Raw genomic sequence first — 24,523 nt, 5'->3', positions numbered from 1 at the left:
GAGGTAGAAGTAGTTATGATACGTTCACAGGGAGGTTGCAGGAGAGGTAGAAGTAGTTATACGTTCACAGGGAGGTTGTAGGAGAGGTAGAAGTAGTTATACGTTCACAGGGAGGTTGCAGGAGAGGTAGAAGTAGTTATGATACGTTCACAGGGAGGTTGTAGGAGAGGTAGAAGTAGTTATGATACGTTCACAGGGAGGTTGCAGGAGAGGTAGAAGTAGTTATGATACGTTCACAGGGAGGTTGTAGGAGAGGTAGAAGTAGTTATGATACGTTCACAGGGAGGTTGTAGGAGAGGTAGAAGTAGTTATGATACGTTCACAGGGAGGTTGCAGGAGAAGTAGAAGTAGTTATGATACGTTCACAGGGAGGTTGCAGGAGAGGTAGAAGTAGTTATGATACGTTCACAGGGAGGTTGCAGGAGAGGTAGAAGTAGTTATGATACGTTCACAGGGAGGTTGTAGGAGAGGTAGAAGTAGTTATGATACGTTCACAGGGAGGTTGCAGGAGAGGTAGAAGTAGTTATGATACGTTCACAGGGAGGTTGCAGGAGAGGTAGAAGTAGTTATGATACGTTCACAGGGAGGTTGCAGGAGAGGTAGAAGTAGTTATGATACGTTCACAGGGAGGTTGTAGGAGAGGTAGAAGTAGTTATGATACGTTCACAGGGAGGTTGTAGGAGAGGTAGAAGTAGTTATACGTTCACAGGGAGGTTGTAGGAGAGGTAGAAGTAGTTATGATACGTTCACAGGGAGGTTGTAGGAGAGGTAGAAGTAGTTATGATACGTTCACGGGGAGGTTGTAGGAGAGGTAGAAGTAGTTATGATACGTTCACAGGGAGGTTGCAGGAGAGGTAGAAGTAGTTATGATACGTTCATGTTGTAAGGAGTAATCTGTGTAATTGTATTGTGGGTAAGAGATCGAACCCTTCGTTTGCTCATTGTTGACGACGCCTTCTCTATTATACACTTGCACCACGCAAAGCCCGGGGACTTCGGTATACGGAGCCATTGCTCAGTAATGGCTCCCGCGTCGACTGATGTATTCATGTACTGGCAGCCCCTTCATTGCGCGGGCTGATCAGAGGAAGGCACATCACCTCGGTGGGAGATCGCCAGGAACAAGCAAATTTCAACGTTAACAGTTTTTCTAAATTGCAAGGTTATAATTCCAGATGCTTAATCGATAGTCTGGTTAAAATGAGTTGCAGCCACTATTTGATTAAATAAACGTTTGAGAGTAATCCTAGCATTGAAACAGTGGCTTATCAGAATAAGATTGTGTGCTTGTCTCCGGCACATATTGCTCATTTGTGGGTCGATATCCAACAAATCTACACGGGTAAGTACTGCAGCAGCCTCCCTGCCACCCCCTGCCTCCACAGACGCGGCCGCCGGTGTAAACACTTGCTGTGAGAAACCAATGAGTGGCCTTCAATGCTGCTCAGCGGTGCACAAGGCTTTTGGGAAGGGGAGCCTACCTCCAGAGATGAGTCTGAGAGGTTAATAAATTGTATAGCTGTGTTGTATTGATTGTTGGGAGTGTGTGCGGTGTGAGAGGGGAAGCACATGTTGCCGTTCTGCATTGTCTGTGTCCGTCAGTCATACAGTTAGCTGACTATGTTACGAAGAGGTGGAGTAAAAACAGCTGAGGCTTAACGTACTAATACACACTAAGGATTAATAAGCTCACCCCGGCAGTTATTCTGGGGGCTGCTTGGTGTTGTTGGATGCTTCTGTGGTGAACATCAATAGTTCAGGGCTGGACGCAGGTACGGTGAAAGCATGGTAAATTATTCCTATTTCTCTAAACACCACTAGATTACAGGCAATCATTCTATTAATTACTACACACGAATTGTTCATCTGTTACCTTCAGCCTGTTGTGTTGTAATGAACTGTTCATAAACTCTACTCATTACCACCTTTGTTCCGCCTGCGGTGTGTAACACGTTGATTGTATTCTTGTGGTCAGCATGTTGTGCGTTAAATGTCGCTTGTATTATTGGGGTTTGTTAAAGGTTGCCTGTATTCTTAGCGTCAGTATTATGTGTGGTAAGTTTTGCCTGTATTCTTGACGTCAACATGGTGTGCGTCAAATAATGCTTGTATTCTTGGCGTCAGCATGTTGTGCGTCAAATGATGATTGTATTTTGGGCGTCAGCATGTTGTGCGTCAAATTTTGCCTGTATTCTTGGCGCCAGCATGCCGTGTGTTAACTGTTGCCTGTGTTCTTGGCGCCAGCATGTAGTGCGTTTGTTAAATGTTGCGTCCATTCTGGCATCCATCCGTCGCCAGATTTCTATGAGTTGAGATTGTAGTGGATAATACGTAGTATTATATTCCTCACACCTTGATGATACTGCAGTTCAGCGGGCCAGTAACCTGTAACGTCACAAGGTGTTGAACAAAGCTTAGTATGTATAAGCCTGTCATAATCATTACAACCAAGGTAAAGACAACAAGCTGTGGAATGAAACATACTAGAAGAGAGCAGGTGAACAATTCCGACACTGATTCAGACGGTCTACATTTACAAATCTTACCAGCGTGCAAGCAAATATGGCCTACGGTACCCAGACACTCTCAACACCAAACCACAGTTCACGGACACCCACAATTCCACAACAAGGTTCCCGGACACCGTCAACACCAAAACATATTATTCGAACACCCTCTACACCTCGAAAGTTGCCCAGACAAGTTCAACACCACAACAAGGTACCCGGACATCCACAAAACCACAGCACATAATCCGGACACCCTCCACAACACAAAAAGGTGACCAGATATAACGGTACTGGGTACTCTAAAAACAGCATAATGGTATCAAAACCATTCAACACAACATAATTGTACCCCGACACCCTCATGACATCATAATGATACATGGACAACCCCAACACAATTTAACACTGCCCTCAAAACAACAAAATGGTACTAGTTACCCTCAACACAAGATAATAGTACCAGAAACATCTAACATATCATAACGGTGCCTGGTATCCTCAACACAACATGCCAGTAACCCCATACAGTCGGCGTTGTATGCATGTCGTCAACATAACATAACGGTGTCTGCATACCAGTTGAGAATAGTTAGCAGAAGTCCAGGGCACGACACACACCAACTGTTGGTGCCATTTAGTTGGCATTTGTCTCACAGGTTCCAGCTGTGGTAATGGTGCATATTCAGAAGTACACAGTGTGAATGAGGTCAGCTGCTGGTTAGCTGAAACAGTGGATACAGTTTCCACATCTACCGTCCCCAAATGTGTGGTCGACATTTTGGCTGTAAACAGTTCCAGTGTCTTACTGCGAGTGTACCACATAACAACCCAGAGACACTCTAACCAATGTCTTGAAGTAACCTTTCACATTTTCAGCTGTAACTAACTTTCGTGCAATATTCTGATCTCGAGAGCATACATCTGCTATACTTTTTCAGTGTACAATCATCATCAGAACGGATATGAGCGGTATTATCTGACACTGGCAACAGCTTGATGTGATAATCAGAGAGGGAAAAACACACACTTGATCATGAGATGGCGACTTCATACTGCCCCGAATATACCAACACGCAGCTATGTTGGTTTATATACCCTGATCCTGCAACAGTAGTATCAAGTGATAAGTATATCATTGCCTTAAGGCAAACATGTCTAGTTATGTTCGTTTCGCATCAATATGATTACGTTCGGTCTACGTCAGTAGAGTTCTGTTGGTTCTATATCAGTAGAGTTCTGTTGGTTCTATATCAGTAGAGTTCTGCTGGTTCTATATCAGTAGAGTTCTGTTGGTTCTATATCAGTAGAGTTCTGTTGGTTCTATATCAGTAGAGTTCTGCTGGTTCTATATCAGTAGAGTTCTGTTGGTTCTATATCAGTAGAGTTCTGTTGGTTCTATATCAGTAGAGTTCTGTTGGTTCTATATCAGTGTATATTTCTGTTGGTTCTATATCAGTAGAGTTCTGTTGGTTCTATATCAGTGTATATTTCTGTTGGTTCTATATCAGTAGAGTTATGTTGGTTCTATATCAGTAGAGTTCTGTTGGTTCTATATCAGTAGAGTTCTGTTGGTTCTATATCAGTGAATATTTCTGTTGGTTCTATATCAGTAGAGTTCTGTTGGTTCTATATCAGTAGAGTTCTGTTGGTTCTATATCAGTATAGTTCTGTTGGTTCTATATCAGTGTATATTTCTGTTGGTTCTATATCAGTAGGGTTATGTTGGTTCTATATCAGTAGAGTTCTGTTGGTTCTATATCAGTAGAGTTCTGTTGGTTCTATATCAGTGAATATTTCTGTTGGTTCTATATCAGTAGAGTTCTGTTGGTTCTATATCAGTAGAGTTATGTTGGTTCTATATCAGTAGAGTAATGTTGGTTTTATATCAGTAGAGTTATGTTGGTTCTATATCAGTAGAGTTCTGTTGGTTCTATATCAGTGTATATTTCTGTTGGTTCTATATCAGTAGAGTTCTGTTGGTTCTATATCAGTAGAGTTCTGTTGGTTCTATATCAGTGTATATTTCTGTTGGTTCTATATCAGTAGAGTTCTGTTGGTTCTATATCAGTAGAGTTCTGTTGGTTCTATATCAGTAGAGTTCTGTTGGTTTTATATCAGAAGAGTAACGGTGGTTCTATATCAGTATAAATTTACGTTGGTTCTATATCAGCAGAGGAATGTCTGTTTCATATCAGCAGAGTAATTTTGTTTCTATGTTCGTTCTACATCGGTAGTGTTATGCTGATTCTATATCAGTATCTATAATGTTAGTTCGATATCAGCAGAGTTATGTTTGTTCTATATCAGTAGAGTAATGATGGTTCTATATCAGTATAGTTCTGTTGGTTCTATATCAGTGGAGTTCTGTTGGTTCTATATCAGTATAATTCTGTTGGTTCTATACCAGTAGAGTTCTGTTGGTCAGTATGTATTTGTGTTGGTTTTCTATCAGTAGAGTAATGTTGGTTCTATAGCATTATATATTTATGTTGGTTCTTTATCAGCGGAGCAATGTTGGTTTACTATGTTGATGTGACTAGTTAAGATTATCTAGTCAAGACATCTAACACAGTGTGACTAGTTAGTGTTGTGAGATGAAGATATCAAGCAGTGTTACTAGTCAGTGTTGTGAGATCAAGATATCTAATAGTGTTATCTATAGATATCTAATAGTTTTAGTGTTATCAGGCCAATGCATCTGACGCAGTGTGACTAATTGGAGTTGTCTAGTCAATATATCAAACACAGTGTAACCAGTGTTATGAGGTCAAGATATCTAACACAGAGTGTTTAGTCAGTGTTGTGACGTCAAGATATCGAAGTCATTGTAACTTGTTAGAATAGTCTAGTCAATATATCTAACACAGTCTGACTATTTAGTGTCAAGATATCTAAACCAAGATGACTAATTAGTTTGTCAGGACAGGATGTCTTACAGAGTGATTTCTATGTGTTTTGAAGTCTGGGGATTTGACTAGATAGAGTTGTCAGGTCAGGATATCTAACTTAGTGTGACTAGTTAGTGTTGGGAGGTCAAGATATCTGCCACAATGTGAACAGTTAGTGTTCTGAGGTCACGACATCGAATAACGTTGTGAGGACACAGAGTCACTAGTTAGTATTGTCAGGTCAGGATATCTAACATTGTTTGATTAGTTAGTGTTTTCAGCTCAAGGTATCTAATACAGTGTGACCAGTAAGTGTTGTAAGGTCAAGATATTTTAGTCAGATAACTAAATACAGTCAGATCTTGCCATCTAACGTGTTGTGACTAAATGTCTATGCTTGATGTATATTGACTAGAGTGCAGCAATGCTGGGATATATATACAGATACAGTTCCCGTGGTCAATTGTTTGTGTTGCCAAAGATGAGGGATGATTCCACGGAACACCATACATGTACCTACCTCAACTCCAGAGAGAGGACACACACATGACCTCAAGAAAAAGGAAGCATCACACTCCCAACACGAGACAAACCTCACTCCCAGACACTACTCACACCTCACCACAAGGCACAGACATGCTTCACCAATAGACACAGACACGCTTCACCAATAGACACAGACACGCTTCACCAATAGACACAGACACGTCTCACAAATAGACACAGACACGCCTCACCAATAGACACAGACATGCCTCACCAACGGACACAGACACGCTTCACCAATAGACACAGACACGAATCACCAATAGACACAGACACGCCTCACCAATAGACACAGACACGCCTCACCAATAGACACAGACACGTCTCACCAATAGACATAGACACGCCTCACCAATAGACACAGACACGTCTCACCAATAGACATAGACACGAATCACCAATAGACACAGGCGCGCTTGACCAATAGACACATACCCGTTTGACCAATAGACACAGACACGCTTTACTAGTAGACACAGACACGCTTCACCAATAGACACAGGCACACCTCATCAATAGACATAGATATGCCTCACCAATAGACACAGACATGCCTCACCAACAGACACAGACATGCTTCACCAATAGACACAGACAGACTTCACCAATAGACACATACCCGTTTGACCAATAGACACAGACACGCTTCACCAATAGACACAGACATGCTTTAACAATAGACACAGACATGTCTCACCAATAGACACAGACACGCCTCACCAAAAGGCACAGACACGCCTCACCAATAGTCACAGACTTGCCTCATAGCCAGACATTACACACACCTTACCTTCATACATGAAACACACCTGAAGACTCTAGAAACGCCTCACCTCCAGAAACTACTCACAACTCACCTCCGGACATGAGGCACACCTCACCTCCAGACACAAGACACACCTACTTAAAGACACGAGACAGACCACGACTCCAGACACAATGCACACCTCATGTCCAGACACGAGACACGCCCTACCCCCAGACACGAGACACGCCCTACCTCCAGACACAATACACACCCCACCTCCAGACACGAGACACACCCCACCTCCAGACACAAGACACGCCTCTCCTCAACACGCTAGTCATGCCTCACTTCCACACACAAGACTCACAAAACACACCTTAAGACACTAGACACGCCTCACCTCCAGTGACTACTCACACCTCAAGACACAAGACACATCTCACGTCTAGACACATGACACACATTACTTCCAGACACTTGACATACCTCACCTCAAGACCCGAGACACGCTTCATCTGCAGACACTAGACACACCTCACCTCCAGACACAATATACACATCACCTCCAGACACAATACACGGCTCATCTCCAGACATGAGACACACCTCATCTCCAGACACAAGACACGCTTCACCTCCAGACATTAAACGCGCCTCACCTCCAGACACAATACACACCTCACCTCCAGACACAAGACATGCCTCGCCTCAATACACGAGACACACTTCTCGGCCAGACACAAGACACGCCTCACCTCCAGACACTAGACACGCCTCACCTCCACACCCAAGTCATGCCTCACTTTCAGACACTAGTCATGCCTCACCTGCAGACACAAAGCATACCTCAACCCTAGACACCAAAGGCACCTCACCTCCAGACAGGAGACACACTTCACGGCCAGACACCAGGTACACCTCACCTCCAAACACCAGACACACCTGACATTATGACTCGAGACACAACTCACCTCCATACAGTATTCAGACCTCACATCCAAACACAAGACCCCAACTCCAGACACTCGACACGCCTCACCCCCAAACATCAGAGACACCTCACCCCCAGACACAAGCCAGCCCCTGCCACAACATTACTATTAAGATTGAAGGAGATGTAGCGCATCCACTCTTTTCCGAGCACAAAGACCTGAGGGTTCACTGAAAACTTATCCTGGTGGCCGCCGGTGGAGGCTTGGTCGATATGCCTTGACTCGATATAAAAGCACCACTTCTGACAACTGGCTTTAATAGTGTGGGTTTTTTTCAAGTGTCAGTGCGCCAGCTTAGATGCCAGGCTGGTCCAGCCGTATCTGTATCATATGACACACAAGCCGCCTGGTCAATATTGTAATACCATTCGGCCTCAGCTCACGACTCGAATTTCTTTGGCTTTCACTGAGATATATAAGTTTAATAGGTTGTTGTAAATTCAAATATCGCAAGCCACCAGCGGTTTTCCATGAATAATTCCGAAGGCATGTACGAGAAATGATTGGGCTCTATAAGTCAGATTATGCTGGAAATCATCCATGTGCAGAGAAAGAACGACTAAACTCCCTCTGGAGGCTATCACACTATCACACCCACAAAATCATGTTCGGCAATTAACAGCACAGGTGAAATTATAATCCCTTTTCGTTCTTATTTGTCGATTGCGTTGGGCTCGCTGTGTGGGGTGTATGGTATATGAGAAAGAGACTGGAGCGCTGGGTATATGACCGGGAGTGTGCTAGGTGCTGGGTGTAGATTCCGAGAGAGAGGTGGGCGTTGGGTGTAGGATCGGGGAGAGTGTTGAGCGCTGGGTGTAGGATCGGGAAGAGTGTTGAGTGTTGAGTGTAGGATCGGGGAGAGTGTTGGGTGCTGGGTGTAGGATCGGGGAGAGTGTTGGGTGCTGGGTGTAGGATCGGGGAGAGGGTTGGGTGCTGGGTATAGATTCGGGGAGAGTGTTGGGAGCCGGGTGTAGGATTGGGGAGAGCGTTGTGTGCTGGCTGTAGGATTGGGGAGGGTGTTGGGCGCTGAGAGTAGGATGAGGGAGGGTGTTGAGTGCTGGGTGTAGATTTGGGGAGAGCGTTGGGTTTTGGGTGTAGGGTCTAGGAGGGGGGGTGTTGGAGGGGGTGCATGCTGTTTGTAGGATCGGATGTGGATGGATCGGAGGGGGTGGTTTGTAAGGGGTTTTCGGGATTTTGGTGGACCATGCTAGGTGTGGGATAGAGTAAACGGACGCATGGGTTTAGGCAAGTAGTTTAGGGAAGTATGCGGATAGCTTAGTGTAGGAGTAGGGGGTTTGCCTGGGTTTGGGGTGTGTTTAGGAGTTAATAGTTGCTCGCGAGGTGCTTCATCACAATCTGACCTGGGAGGTATTCATCTGACTAACATCTCTGGGTTTCTCTTGAATCAAATTAAATTTGCTCAAGGAAGAGGAGTGGTTATACCTCGTCGAGTCGGGGGCTCCACTAGTAATTCAGTCAGCAGCTCCCAGTTAACAGGACGGTCGAACAGCTAACGCTATTTTGTCATTTATCTTGCAGATGGTGGTGATGAGGGCTGTCCCCGCAGGGTCGTTGTGTGACGAAGATGGGCATGCATGAGAGACAAATGCCACTCAATGTCAGCATGCTGTGAGAACTTATCATAATTGCATATTCCTCACGATCTCGTGCTGGGTGTACAAGTAACACAGACGTGCTAATACAAGTACTGCTACCTGAACTTATCCTTCTCTGGCAGTCCACAGCTGGTGACTAAACAGGCTTGTTAGCACATGGCGAAGTGTGAGTAACGTGCAGTGTGTTGAACAATAGGACTGCTAAGTTGATTTCACACCCGATTCTACCGACTCCAATATTTACTGAAAGAAAGCTGTAAAGGGCCATTAGATCCATAATGCTGTAGAGTATGTTTACATGAGTGCCTGACTCTGTCGCAGCTTTTCCCTGTGTTGAGAGGTTCCACTGAGAGCGTTGTGTGCACTCTTTTCACAGGCGTTTCCAAGGTTTGGCGCAGTGGCCCAAAACGATGACGGACACTGAACAGCGGAATCGCGTGGTTCTGCTTGGTGCTGGTGGCGTGGGGAAGAGCTCCATCCTGAAGAGATTCCTCTTTAACACATTTACGGAGGAGTACAAGGAAACGGTAGAGGACCTCTATTGCCGAGAGTATGATCTTCACGGAACTAGCATCAAAGTCGACTTCTTGGATACCGCTGGAAATTTTGCCTTCCCGGCCATGCGCAAGCTATCAATGACTACGGCACATGGTTTCATCCTTGTGTACTCCATCACGAGTCAGGCATCGTTTGACGAGCTCAAGAAGCTATGGGAACAGATCAAAGAGGAACGAGTGAACTTCCAGGAGATCCCCATCGCTATTGTGGGTAACAAGGTCGATATGGAGAACGACAGACAGATCGAGAAATTTGACACGTTAAACTGGATCTATAGTGAAGGGTTTTGTGGGGGCTTTGTTGAAGTTTCTGCAAAGGAAGATGAAAGTATATCTGATATTTTTCGAATTCTCCTTGATCAGTCACGAGGGGGAGTACACCGGCATCTTGAGCCAATCGCCAACCGTCGGGTGAGTACGAATTCCCTCGACGAGACTGAGACGGAAAAGGCCGAAGAATGGGATAGTGATGCTAAAAAGTTCAACCGTAGTCGAAGTCTCATCCGTCGTGGTAGCAAGCCCAGAATGAAAAGATCGCCGCGCCACCACGGCAAAAATGACTGTGCTATTTCCTGATGGGGTGGTACAACAGTGTGTTGCGAAGGCTGGATGTGCGCAAGTTCGCGTTGAGACGAGAACAGTACGTGGTAAGTTTGTCGTCTGGACTTTGGAGTAAATGTCTGACGAACTTGACACAAGCCAGCCTTAGCAACAGAAACGCGTTGACGCAAGAAGCGTAACAGAGAAAAAAGCTCAATGTTTTTCAGTGGATATATTCTTTGTTAACTTATGCTGGTATGATGTATTGGTCGTTACGCTCCTAGTTTCGCACCGAATTGAAGAGACAATGCGGAACCCAGACAGATATGTCTCTAGTAGTGTTAGGATAATGATAGTATTGTCTTGAAACACTACCACCTCAGTGGTAACCATCACCTCCCCCCGCGGGGTAGCTGTTCAGTATGTGTTCGGCGATGGCTGCGGCATGCATGCGCTGGGAGCTCCTTCATCTGTTCTAGGACATGGTGTTGAGGCGGTTTATCTGAAACAGGAAAGAAGCTCCACGGAGCATTTCCGAATGAAATTCTAACTGGTGAGTTAGTTTCTTTTAGTGACGTGGTATTACCGGATCTCCTTTATCTGTGATGACTCTGTTCATTAGTTTCCTTGTAGCACACCAACTATGCGTTGCCTTTAGTGTGTATATATATAATATACGAATGTGTTCGTATGACACCTATCGTATGAATCAGTACTGTGAAGATATTTACCGCCATGTCCTCCATTCCTCTAAGTACTAAGTCATGATGATGGTACTGGCTTCCTGAACAGGCGGGCAGCCTTGACAGTAGCTCACTCACTGTAGAGGATTTCTATGCACATGATGCCGACATTACGTCGTCTTTCATAGGATATGTAGCGTTTGATAGGATCTACAGCTTTCAGGATACACAGGATCACAAAATGTCGATAAAGGAGCTTTTTGCAAAGCTTGTGCGGACTTATTTTTAATAGGGTTATTTACTGAGTTTCTCAATCATTTCACAATGTCCAGTCAAATCACATTAAGCGCCACGTGTCTGCTGTGTGTTATGTGCATCCATGCCCATGTACAGAGCGGGATAGGCTGCAGGAACTATGCACATTACACGGATACATACTGTACCCCGGAACCCCGTTGACACATACAACAGGGCCAGTTAATACAAAACACCCAGACAGGCCCCGATTTCTCGAAACAAACTTAAGTCTGAGTTTTGACTTAAGTTCAAGGTTTTGCTCGAAATTGAGAAAATGCAGGAACATGCATTTTCCAGAATGAAGGGAAATTTGTATCCAACTCAAACATAGTAGACAATCTGAATTTGGTGGACAGATTTCTTTAGTTGTTTGGACCTTTTTAGTCTAAAAAATGCAGTTGAGATAAAAATTCAGCTGTTTCAAATTGTCAAACTCAGTTTGAGATTTGAGTTAAAACTTAAGTTTGTTTCGAGACATCGGGCCCAGATGTGTCTATATTTGTGTTAGGACAATAATAGATATAGCTATAGCTGTGTTAGGGCAATGATAGATTTATCTGTAGTTGTGTTAGGACAATGATATATACGTCTGTGTCTGTTAGGACAATGGTAGATACATCTGTAGTTGTGTTAGGACAATGACAGATAGGTCTGTATCAGAGTTAGAATAATGATAGATGTGTATATATCTGTGTTAGGACAATGATATATCTGTCTATATCTGTGTTAGGACAATGATATATCTGTCTATATCTGTGTTAGGACAATGATATATCTGTCTATATCTGTGTTAGGACAATGATATATCTGTCTATATCTGTGTTAGGACAATGATAGATGTGTCTATAGTTCTGTTAGGACAGTGTCAGATGTGCCTATTACTGTGTTAGGACAATGATATGTGTGTCTATAGCTATGCTAGGACAATGACAGATCTGTGTATATGTGTGTTAGAACAATGACAGATGTGTCTATAGTTGTGTGACGGGTGTGTCTGTAGTTGCGTTAGGACAATGACACGTGTATCGGCAGTTGTACTATATGCATTTAGCTCTGTCTCCTTGTCCAAATAGGAACGACATCAGTTTGACTGACTGTCATATCACGTCTAGTTTCCGATCGTCATGCCTCCGTTGTGAATGTTGCATAACCCTGATACTAACTTATGCCGATGGAACAATTCTACTCACGCACTCATTCGTTATAACAGAGCTTCATTATGTCTTATGGAAACTTTTGTTTACTGCCAACGTTTAGACTTTTAGTTGTGAGATTTGTTACCAGAATATTTTCTATCCCAATTCTGGCTTTCAGTGCAGTCGGTCCTAGGGCACCCGTTTCACCAGTCGTTCATGAAGCACAGGCACCATACAGACTGGATGATGTTGGACTTGTTAACGGGTCCAGCTACATACAGACTGTATGATGTTGGACTTGTTAACGGGTCCAGCTACATACAGACTGTATGATGTTGGACGTGTTACCGGTCCAGCTACATACAGACTGTATGATGTTGGACTTGTTAACGGGTCCAGCTACATACAGACTGGATGATGTTGGACGTGTTAACGGGTCCAGCTACATACAGGCTGTATGATGTTGGACGTGTTAACGGGTCCAGCTACATACAGACTGTATGATGTTGGACATGTTAACGGGTCCAGCTACATACAGACTGTATGATGTTGGACGTGTTACCGGTCCAGCTACATACAGACTGTATGATGTTGGACTTGTTAACGTGTCCAGCTACATACAGACTGTATGATGTTGGACTTGTTACCGGGTCCAGCTACATACAGACTGTATGATGTTGGACGTGTTACCGGTCCAGCTACATACAGACTGTATGATGTTGGACTTGTTAACGGGTCCAGCTACATACAGACTGGATGATGTTGGACGTGTTAACGGGTCCAGCTACATACAGACTGTATGATGTTGGACGTGTTAACGGGTCCAGCTACATACAGACTGGATGATGTTGGACGTGTTAACGGGTCCAGCTACATACAGACTGGATGATGTTGGACATGTTAACGGGTCCAGCTACATACAGACTGGATGATGTTGGACATGTTAACGGGTCCAGCTACATACAGACTGTATGGTGTTGGACATGTTAACGGGTCCAGCTACATACAGACTGGATGATGTTGGACATGTTAACGGGTCCAGCTACATACAGACTGTATGGTGTTGGACATGTTAACGGGTCCAGCTACATACAGACTGTATGATGTTGGACATGTTAACGGGTCCAGCTACATACAGACTGTATGATGTTGGACGTGTTAACGGATCCAGCTACATACAGACTGTATGATGTTGGGCGTGTTAACGGGTCCAGCTACATACAGACTGGATGATGTTGGACATGTTAACGGGTCCAGCTACATACAGACTGTATGATGTTGGACGTGTTAACGGGTCCAGCTACATTTAGACTGTATGATGTTGGACTTGTTAACGGGTCCAGCTACATTTAGACTATGATGTTGGACGTGTTAACGGGTCCAGCTACATTTAGACTGTATGATGTTGCACGTGTTAACGGGTCCAGCTACATACAGACTGTATGATATTGTGCTTGTCGACGGATTCAGCTACATAGAGACTGTATGATGTTGGGCGTGTTAACGGGTCCAGATATATCTGATGCCGTACTTGTATAGTTACTATTTGTTTTTGACCCATGAAATGTGATTCTGGCCACACACTGCACGCGGGCGCGCACACACGCACAAACCCTTCCACCAGACCCGCGCCAAACTCTCGTTCATATACCAGTCTCCCAGCTTTGTAGTGTGGTTAGGTACATTGTGTCAGTTACTGCATTAGCCCCCTAATTTACAAACCACCATTGGAATATCGCTAAGTACTGTGTCATAAAACAAACACAGGCTTCACGCTCCAGCAATCAGCAGGTGAACACAAGGCTGCTGGCTGTTGGTAAAATTGATCGTAATTAGGATGCTACACAGCTAGATATGTGCCAAGGGACGCTGTATTGACCATTTGTATGTGTATATGAAAACGCTGCCGGTCAGGTTGTAGTATTCAAGTAGTGGTGTTGGCGACGACTTTGTAGTTGTTCTTGTTGCACACGTGGACCCACACGTTAACTAGTATTTGTCTTTAAAACTGTAAGATATATCCCCCCATCCTCCCATCCCCCCATCCCCCAGTCCATGTACATGATCGACGTTCATTGACTGCGGCACTCCTGATTCCGACCGACGCCTTTGTTTCAATATTGATCAGGATGACGGAGGAACTATAGGCAGACAAGGGATAGTTTAAGGATGTTAAAAGGAATATCATGTCACGTGACACATGTCTATCACATTGGTTTCCTTGTTCTAGATCCCCGTCTAAGTATGAGACGTTTCGATCCAAGCCCTTTCTGCCAATAGAAACATGTCACTCACCTGACGTTGAATGGATTGATTTTGCAAGAAGTAAAAATAGATATCTTTTTATTCGTTTATCGTTTTGTGACTCTAGACGTTCTGTCAGATACTTTTATTATAATATTTTTTATGAAAATGTTTTGGTTGTTAGTTCACTTGGGGGAGTTCGTCACGTGGTTGTAGGTCGTCAGAGGGCTAGATAGCCTCACTAATGGGTTGGGTAGTTGGTCACCTGCTGTAGGTCGTCACTGTATTGGGTTAGGGAGTTCGCCATGTGCTTGCAGATCATCACTGAGCTCTAGGTCGTCATTGTATAGGGTTGGGAAGCTCGTTAGGTATCTGAAGGCCGCCACTGTGTTGCGATGGGGAGTTCGTCATGTGTCTGTAGGCTGTCACTGTATTGGGATGGGGAGTTCGTCATGTATCTGTAGGCTGTCACTGTATTGGGATGGGGAGTTCGTCATGTATCTGTAGGCTGTCACTGTATTGGGATGGGGAGTTCGTCATGTGTCTGTAGGCTGTCGCTGTATTGGGATGGGGAGTTCGTCATGTGTCTGTAGGCTGTCACTGTACTAGGTTGTGAATTCGTCACATATCTGTAGGTCTTCACTGGATTGTAGGTCATCACTGTATTGGGTTGGGGATGTATGTAAGTCTTGTTTGTAAGTCTTCACGTGACAGCAGCTCGTCACTGTACTGAATTGAGGAGTTTGTAACTTTTCTTTAAGTCGTCACAAAGTTGGGTTTCGGAATTCGTCAAGTGTCTGTAGGTCGTCACGGGGCTGTAGGTCGTTACTATTGTGTGTGAGAGTTTGTCACGTGTCTGTAGGTCGTCAGCTGTATCTATCATAGGTCTCTATTGTGTTGGTGATGTGTTACGTGTTCGTAAGCCGTCACAAATGAATTGGGAAATGAATTGGCGTGTCTGTACGCCGTCAGTAGGTTGTGGGGCGCCTATGGGCATGTGGAGTATTTGACCAACTATTACTGCAGCACGCCATTTCTGGTGGATGTTCGGCTCATATCTATTTCTGTTTCTGTTTCTTGTTTCCTATGCAATGGGATGTCGCATGCTGTGGCCTGAGGTCGCGTGTACGTTAATATTGCCAGTCATGTGCCGTATTTCCCCCTTCAGCCAGTCAGCATGTTGTCATGCCCAGGGAGAGTGATCGTTCACAACCACACACACGCGTGGACAACTTCAGCGTTCATTCCCAAATAAACTATAGTTTTACAACAGAAATTTCCAAAGGTCTATGCATGTAGTCATTTGATATATGAGTAAAGCTTTAAAAGCTATCGTCACAAAGGTGAAGATGACTTACTGGTTACCTCACAAAAGATATATGCATTTAGACTCATACCCTGTTGTGACATGAGACCTGTGGCAATGCAAACAATTTAGTTCGAATCGTGACGTATTCAGTCAAACCAGGCCATGATGTGTGAAGCATTTTGGGCAGATCCCTAATATCTGCTTGTTTGGAAGGCAGACTCTGTCCTGCTGACGACAGGTCTCAAAACAGAGAGTCTCTCTAAAGAGTGTCTGTATACCGTGTGTCTGTATACCGAGCGTCTGTATTACGGGTGTCTGTATACCGTGACTGTATAACGAGAGTCTCTCTAAAGAGTGTCTGTATACCGTTTGTCTGTATAACGAGAGTCTCTCTACCGAGTGTCTGTATACCGTGTGTCTGTATACCGAGCGTCTCTCTACCGAGTTTCTGTATACCGTTTGTCTGTATAGCGAGAGTCTCTCTACCGAGTGTCTGTATACCGTTTGTCTGTATAACGAGAGTCTCTCTACCGAGTGTCTGTATACCGTTTGTCTGTATACCGAACGTCTGCATGACGAGTGTCTGTATACCGTGACTGTATAACGAGAGTACATGTCTCCGTACATCAGTTGGATGTATGCACTGTATATACCTCCATACATCAGCTGAATGTATACAGTGTCTATGCCTCTACACATAAGCTGTATGTATACAGAGTATATGCTTCTATACATCAGCTGAATGTATACAGAGTATATACCTCGATACTTTAGCTAAATGTATACAGGGTATATGCCTCCACACATAAGCTGAATGTATACAGATTATATACCTCCACACATAAGCTGAATGTATACAGATTATATACCTCCACGCATAAGCTGAATGTATACAGTGTATATACATCCACGCATCAGCTGAATGTGTACAATGTGTATAATCTAAGGGGCAAAAGAAACCTTCCCCTGGTACAATTTGATAGCTTTGAAAAACGATAAGAATAAAGTGAAATTTGAATGTTGTAATTTGTTGGCAATGACATAGGCACATGTACAAACATTTCAGCTTTAACAGAGACTTTGACTTATTAAACACATTTTGGTCGACGTGGGGTGAAAATAGAGATTTTACCGTCAGACGGTCCAAACGTGACACACAGCAATCTGGGATTTGAAGTCACTAATAGCGAGTACGTCCACCTCTGGTTTGAATACACGCAAACACGTGTCTTCTCATTGAAGTTGTGAGGCGTCTGGTGAGGTCAGCCTCCATTTTTCGACACGTGCTTGAACTATATGTTGAACTGTAACTGGTGGGTTCTGTCTCCGTGGAATCTGTTGATAGAGGTGATCCCACAAGTGTTCAGTGGGCGACATGTCAGGAGAGTGTGGAAGGACGTTTATGTTGCTGACATAAAAATAAGTTCTGCACACCTACAGCAATGTGCGATCGAGCGTTGTCCTGTTGGGACAATATCCCCTGTCGTTGTTGTTGAAGGAATGGTAGAACTGCAGGTCGAAGAACCTGATCAATGTATCGCCGGTCGGTCAGATTACAGTTGATGGCCACCAATTGTCTTTTGGTCCCCGCAATTGCCAAGCCATACCATAACGCGTCCCTCACCATATGGCTCTGCTTCCTGGACGCAGCAGCTGTCCTTTCACCTCTTCTCCTGCATACCAGTTACTCGAGACTTTCCATCGTCTCTAGATATACAGAACCTGCTTTCGTCAGAAAACAGAATTCACGCCAGTCACGGAGTTGCCAACGTCTAACTCTTATCGCCCACTGCACCCTCAGATGACAATGTCTGTCAGTCAGCAGCGTTGCTCGGTACGTTCGGTAGGCCCTGATACCAGCTGCAGGGGCACCTATTCTTTTTGTTAGCGTCCGTCGACTAACTGGGTGGCCGGGAACTGTTGCCTTTGATGACGTCACCGTTAAGAAGCGGTTTCTCAGGTGCAGTAATATCAGATGGCGATCTTTTTGTGCAGTTGTCACCCTTGGCCTGCCTGTCCTGGGTCTGTCTGAGGTCTGGCTAGTCTGTTGATAACGCCGACGTTCTTGCAACGTCACCCGTAGTGGCGCCCATTTGCAGCAATCCGATGGCCTTCCCTCGGTCTTCTGGAGATAACCTTAACATTGTTAAGTGCGATCTGTTCGGCACTGTGGGGTGGTTAAATAACTTACATGCGCGTGCATTGTACCCTTACATGTACAACACGTGCACTTTGTTGTTTTTCGTCCAAAGTGGTAAAGAGGTGCGTTTAGGCGCTCTTGTTAGTGGTAATCAAACACATGTTTGAGTCAATAGCGACGGAACAATTTGCATTTGATAATATATTCTCATGTTGACATTATGATACATTTTGCAACAGAAAGGTTATTGCTTTGGATTGTATACAGTGGATATATCTTCATCAGCTGGAGTGTGTGTGTGTGTGTGTGTGTGTGTGTGTGTGTGTGTGTGTGTGTGTGTGTGTGTGTGTGTGTGTGAGTGTGTGTGTGAGTGTGTGTGTGAGTGTGTGTGTGTGTGCGTGTTACAGAGATGCTGATGAGGCTGTAGATGTGGACCTGGCATATAATGGCAGTAACTGAACCATTCATTCCTTATAAAGGCTGTTCATCATGTTCATCATGTTGTGTACGGTGTCCTCTTGTTTTTATGCAACAGTGGACGTTCTCATTTGCCACTTGTACAGTTGATACTTGCCGTTGCTGTGACGTTGCTACTTGCCGTTTATAAACCTGATACTTGCCGTATTTAGAAATAGTACTTTCCTTAAGTGCACATAGAAGGCTATATTTCCAGCTTGCGCAATCACCATTTAACTATCCATTATAGCACTAATGTTCATATAGGATTGTATATTTCGTGAAACAATGTTGGATTGCGCGAAATAAATATACAAGTAAATTTTCAAGAAAATTGTTTGTATTTATTGATGAGAGTGTGACACTGACAAAACGATAGTTCCTTCTAGGAACCAAACAGAGGTAGAAAGAATATTACCTTCAGGAATACAGTAATGAGAATAGTAGTAGAGAGTTTATTGCCTCCAACTAGGAACGAGGTCACAGAATTTATGGTTTCCTGCCAGGACCGAGATGAGAGGTAGAGAGTGTATAGTTTCTTACTAGGAACAAAATCAGAGGTATAGAGTTCGTGGTTTCCTGCCAGGACCGAGGTAGGAGGTAGGGAGTGTATGGTGACGTAGTAGGAACAAGGTCAGAGATAGAGTTTATGGTTTCCTGCCAGGACCGAGATCTGAGGTAGAGAGTTTATGGTTTCCTGCCAGTAACGAGGTCATAAGTAGAAATTATATGACTAATTTCTGGAAACGAGGTGAGAGGTAGATACCTTGCGGTTTTCTGCTGGGAAGGAGGGTCAGAGTGTATGGTTTCCTACTATGGCCGAGGTCAGAGATAGAGAGTGTGTGGTTTGCTACCATGGCCGAGGTCAGAGATAGAGAATGTGTGGTTTCCTACCATGGCCGAGGTCAGAGATAGAGAATGTGTGGTTTCCTACCATGGCCGAGGTCAGAGATAGAGAATGTGTGGTTTCCTACTATGGCCGAGGTCAGAGATAGAGAATGTGTGGTTTGCTACCATGGCCGAGGTCAGAGATAGAGAATGTGTGGTTTCCTACCATGGCCGAGGTCAGAGATAGAGAATGTGTGGTTTCCTACTATGGCCGAGGTCAGAGATAGAGAATGTGTGGTTTCCTACCATGGCCGAGATCAGAGATAAAGAGTGTGTGGTTTCCTGCAATGGCCGAGATCAGAGATAGAGAATGTGTGGTTTCCTACCATGGCCGAGGTCAGAGATAGAGAGTGTGTGGTTTGTTACTATGGCCGAGATCAGAGATAAAGAGTGTGTGGTTTGCTACTATGGCCGAGGTCAGAGATAAAGAGTGTGTGGTTTCCTACCATGGCCGAGGTCAGAGATAGAGAATGTGTGGTTTCCTACCATGGCCGAGGTCAGAGATAGAGAGTGTGTGGTTTCCTACCATGGCGGAGGTCAGAGATAAAGAGTGTGTGGTTTGCTACCATGGCCGAGGTCAGAGATAAAGAGTGTGTGGTTTCCTACCATGGCCGAGGTCAGAGATAAAGAGTGTGTGGTTTCCTACCATGGCCGAGGTCAGAGATAGAGAATGTGTGGTTTGTTACTATGGCCGAGATCAGAGATAAAGAGTGTGTGGTTTGCTACTATGGCCGAGGTCAGAGATAAAGAGTGTGTGGTTTCCTACTATGGCCGAGGTCAGAGATAGAGAATGTGTGGTTTCCTACCATGGCCGAGGTCAGAGATAAAGAGTGTGTGGTTTGTTACTATGGCCGAGATCAGAGATAAAGAGTGTGTGGTTTGCTACTATGGGTGAGGTCAGAGATAAAGAGTGTGTGGTTTCCTACTATGGCCGAGGTCAGAGATAGAGAATGTGTGGTTTCCTACCATGGCCGAGGTCAGAGATAGAGAATGTGTGGTTTCCTACCATGGGTGAGGTCAGAGATAAAGAGTGTGTGGTTTGCTACCATGGCCGAGGTCAGAGATAAAGAGTGTGTGGTTTGCTACCATGGCCGAGGTCAGAGATAGAGAATGTGTGGTTTGCTACCATGGCCGAGGTCAGAGATAGAGAATGTGTGGTTTCCTACCATGGCCGAGGTCAGAGATAGAGAATGTGTGGTTTCCTACTATGGCCGAGGTCAGAGATAGAGAATGTGTGGTTTGCTACCATGGCCGAGGTCAGAGATAGAGAATGTGTGGTTTCCTACTATGGCCGAGGTCAGAGATAGAGAATGTGTGGTTTCCTACTATGGCCGAGGTCAGAGATAGAGAATGTGTGGTTTCCTACCATGGCCGAGGTCAGAGATAAAGAGTGTGTGGTTTCCTACCATGGCCGAGATCAGAGATAGAGAATGTGTGGTTTCCTACCATGGCCGAGGTCAGAGATAGAGAGTGTGTGGTTTGTTACTATGGCCGAGATCAGAGATAACGAGTGTGTGGTTTGCTACTATGGCCGAGGTCAGAGATAAAGAGTGTGTGGTTTCCTACTATTGCCGAGGTCAGAGATAGAGAATGTGTGGTTTCCTACTATGGCCGAGGTCAGAGATAGAGAGTGTGTGGTTTCCTACCATGGCCGAGGTCAGAGATAAAGAGTGTGTGGTTTGCTACCATGGCCGAGGTCAGAGATAAAGAGTGTGTGGTTTCCTACCATGGCCGAGGTCAGAGATAAAGAGTGTGTGGTTTCCTACCATGGCCAAGGTCAGAGATAGAGAATGTGTGGTTTCCTACCATGGCCGAGGTCAGAGATAGAGAGTGTGTGGTTTCCTACCATGGCCGAGGTCAGAGATAAAGAGTGTGTGGTTTGCTACTATGGCCGAGGTCAGAGATAAAGAGTGTGTGGTTTGCTACTATGGCCGAGGTCAGAGATAGAGAGTGTGTGGTTTGCTACCATGGCCGAGGTCAGAGATAAAGAGTGTGTGGTTTCCTACCATGGCCGAGGTCAGAGATAAAGAGTGTGTGGTTTCCTACCATGGCCGAGGTCAGAGATAAAGAGTGTGTGGTTTGCTGCTATGGCCGAGGTCAGAGATAAAGAGTGTGTGGTTTCCTACCATGGCCGAGATCAGAGATAAAGAGTGTGTGGTTTGCTACTATGGCCGAGGTCAGAAATAAAGAGTGTGTGGTTTCCTACCATGGCCGAGGTCAGAGATAGAGAGTGTGTGGTTTCCTACCATGGCCGAGGTCAGAGATAAAGAGTGTGTGGTTTGCTACTATGGCCGAGGTCAGAGATAAAGAGTGTGTGGTTTGCTATTATGGCCGAGGTCAGAGATAGAGAATGTGTGTGGTTTCCTACCATGGCCGAGGTCAGAGATAGAGAATGTGTGGTTTCCTACCATGGCCGAGGTCAGAGATAAAGAGTGTGTGGTTTCCTACTATGGCCGAGGTCAGAGATAAAGAGTGTGTGGTTTTCTACGATGGCCGAGGTCAGAGATAGAGAGTGTGTGGTTTCCTACCATGGCCGAGGTCAGAGATAAAGAGTGTGTGGTTTCCTACCATGGCCGAGATCAGAGATAGAGAATGTGTGGTTTCCTACCATGGCCGAGGTCAGAGATAGAGAGTGTGTGGTTTGTTACTATGGCCGAGATCAGAGATAACGAGTGTGTGGTTTGCTACTATGGCCGAGGTCAGAGATAAAGAGTGTGTGGTTTCCTACTATTGCCGAGGTCAGAGATAGAGAATGTGTGGTTTCCTACTATGGCCGAGGTCAGAGATAGAGAGTGTGTGGTTTCCTACCATGGCCGAGGTCAGAGATAAAGAGTGTGTGGTTTGCTACCATGGCCGAGGTCAGAGATAAAGAGTGTGTGGTTTCCTACCATGGCCGAGGTCAGAGATAAAGAGTGTGTGGTTTCCTACCATGGCCAAGGTCAGAGATAGAGAATGTGTGGTTTCCTACCATGGCCGAGGTCAGAGATAGAGAGTGTGTGGTTTCCTACCATGGCCGAGGTCAGAGATAAAGAGTGTGTGGTTTGCTACTATGGCCGAGGTCAGAGATAAAGAGTGTGTGGTTTGCTACTATGGCCGAGGTCAGAGATAGAGAGTGTGTGGTTTGCTACCATGGCCGAGGTCAGAGATAAAGAGTGTGTGGTTTCCTACCATGGCCGAGGTCAGAGATAAAGAGTGTGTGGTTTCCTACCATGGCCGAGGTCAGAGATAAAGAGTGTGTGGTTTGCTGCTATGGCCGAGGTCAGAGATAAAGAGTGTGTGGTTTCCTACCATGGCCGAGATCAGAGATAAAGAGTGTGTGGTTTGCTACTATGGCCGAGGTCAGAAATAAAGAGTGTGTGGTTTCCTACCATGGCCGAGGTCAGAGATAGAGAGTGTGTGGTTTCCTACCATGGCCGAGGTCAGAGATAAAGAGTGTGTGGTTTGCTACTATGGCCGAGGTCAGAGATAAAGAGTGTGTGGTTTGCTATTATGGCCGAGGTCAGAGATAGAGAATGTGTGTGGTTTCCTACCATGGCCGAGGTCAGAGATAGAGAATGTGTGGTTTCCTACCATGGCCGAGGTCAGAGATAAAGAGTGTGTGGTTTCCTACTATGGCCGAGGTCAGAGATAAAGAGTGTGTGGTTTTCTACGATGGCCGAGGGCAGAGATAAAGAGTGTGTGGTTTCCTACCATGGCCGAGGTCAAAGATAGAGAGTGTGTGGTTTCCTACCATGGCCGAGGTCTGACGTAGAGAGTGTATGGTTTCCTGCTAGGAACGAAGTCAGAGGGTTTTTTTCCTGGTAGTCACATTTCTGACATTGTCGCAGATATTGACACTTCCACTTGAGGAATGGCATCCATCGACTGACTTCAACCCGGCGTGGTGGACCAGGGAGAGGTCACTGACAACTGAAGGTGTGGAAGGTTTCACTAAGCCTGGGCGGCTTCTCTGACAGTCATGGCGTGACACCGATAATCACAGCACCGACAGCAGTAGCAGCACTCTCTCGTGCCAAAAAAACATACTTCAACGTAATTACACTTCATTTCATGGTATCGCACGTCGCATAACTACCATTGCCCTTATCAAAGTGATGATCTCTTATTGACTGCAGCCGCTGATGTTGGTCCAGCTTCACCTGCAGCTCAAACATTGTCCAATATCAGCTGGACACTTTACATCGCGTGACATATGTCATATGTCTTAGCATTAATCAGATATATAATAAAGTAAATCTTACCTAGTATCCGCAATATAGGATAATTACAACACACTGGATGGTCGTTCTTCCCTTCAATATGCATTGTTATCTTGGTGTTCTTTACATAATCATGACTGGTGTGAAACAGCGGCTGTGTGTGGAGCCTGAGTGGGACAGGCCGTAGTGACCATGTGGATGTGGCGATTGTGGATGTAGCGACTTCTGGATGTAGGGACTGTGTGGATGTAGATTTCCTGTGGATGTAGAGAATGTGTGGATGTAGACGGACTGTGGATGTAGCTAACGACTGTGTGGGTTCCTATGGATGTGGTGCGTTCCTATGGATGAAGAGACTATGTGGATGTAGCGATTTGTGGTTCTGGAACCCCTGTGGATGTAGCGACTGTGTTGATGTAGGGACTGTGTGGATATAGCGACTGTGTTGATGTAGGGACTGTGTGGATGTAGCGACTGTGTGGATGTAGGGACTGTGTGGATGTAGGGACTGTGTGGATGTAGTGACTGTGTGGATGTAGAGCTCCCGTGGATGTAAGAACTGTGTGGATGTAGCGACTGTGTGGATGTAGAGTTCCCGTGGATGTAAGAACAGTGTCGCTGTAGCGACTTGTGGGTCTAGAGCTAATGTGGATGCAGCACTTGTGTGGATGTAGAGTTCCTATGGATGTAGTGACTGTGTGGGTGTGGCGACTTGTGGATGTAGAGTTCCTACGGATGTAGTGACTGTGTGTTTGTGGCGACTTGTGGATGTAG

General features: G+C 45.1%; 1 protein-coding gene across 1 annotated transcript; it reads left to right on the top strand.

The window, feature by feature from the left end:
• The first annotated feature begins 1,736 nt into the window (after positions 1–1,736).
• On the top strand, positions 1,737–11,571 carry LOC137284347 (ras-related protein Rap1-like). The gene is made up of 2 exons (XM_067816122.1): positions 1,737–1,772; positions 9,224–11,571. Exon 2 carries the CDS (start codon positions 9,711–9,713, stop codon positions 10,431–10,433), a length of 723 nt encoding a protein of 240 aa, XP_067672223.1. The 5' UTR covers positions 1,737–1,772; positions 9,224–9,710; the 3' UTR covers positions 10,434–11,571.
• The last annotated feature ends 12,952 nt before the right edge of the window (positions 11,572–24,523 follow it).

This window comes from Haliotis asinina, chromosome 5 (genome assembly GCF_037392515.1).
Source record: "Haliotis asinina isolate JCU_RB_2024 chromosome 5, JCU_Hal_asi_v2, whole genome shotgun sequence".
In the NCBI taxonomy this organism is placed as follows: domain Eukaryota; kingdom Metazoa; phylum Mollusca; class Gastropoda; order Lepetellida; family Haliotidae; genus Haliotis; species Haliotis asinina.
The sequence above is the reverse complement of the archived record's forward strand: the minus strand, read 5'-3'. Positions and strand labels throughout refer to the sequence as shown.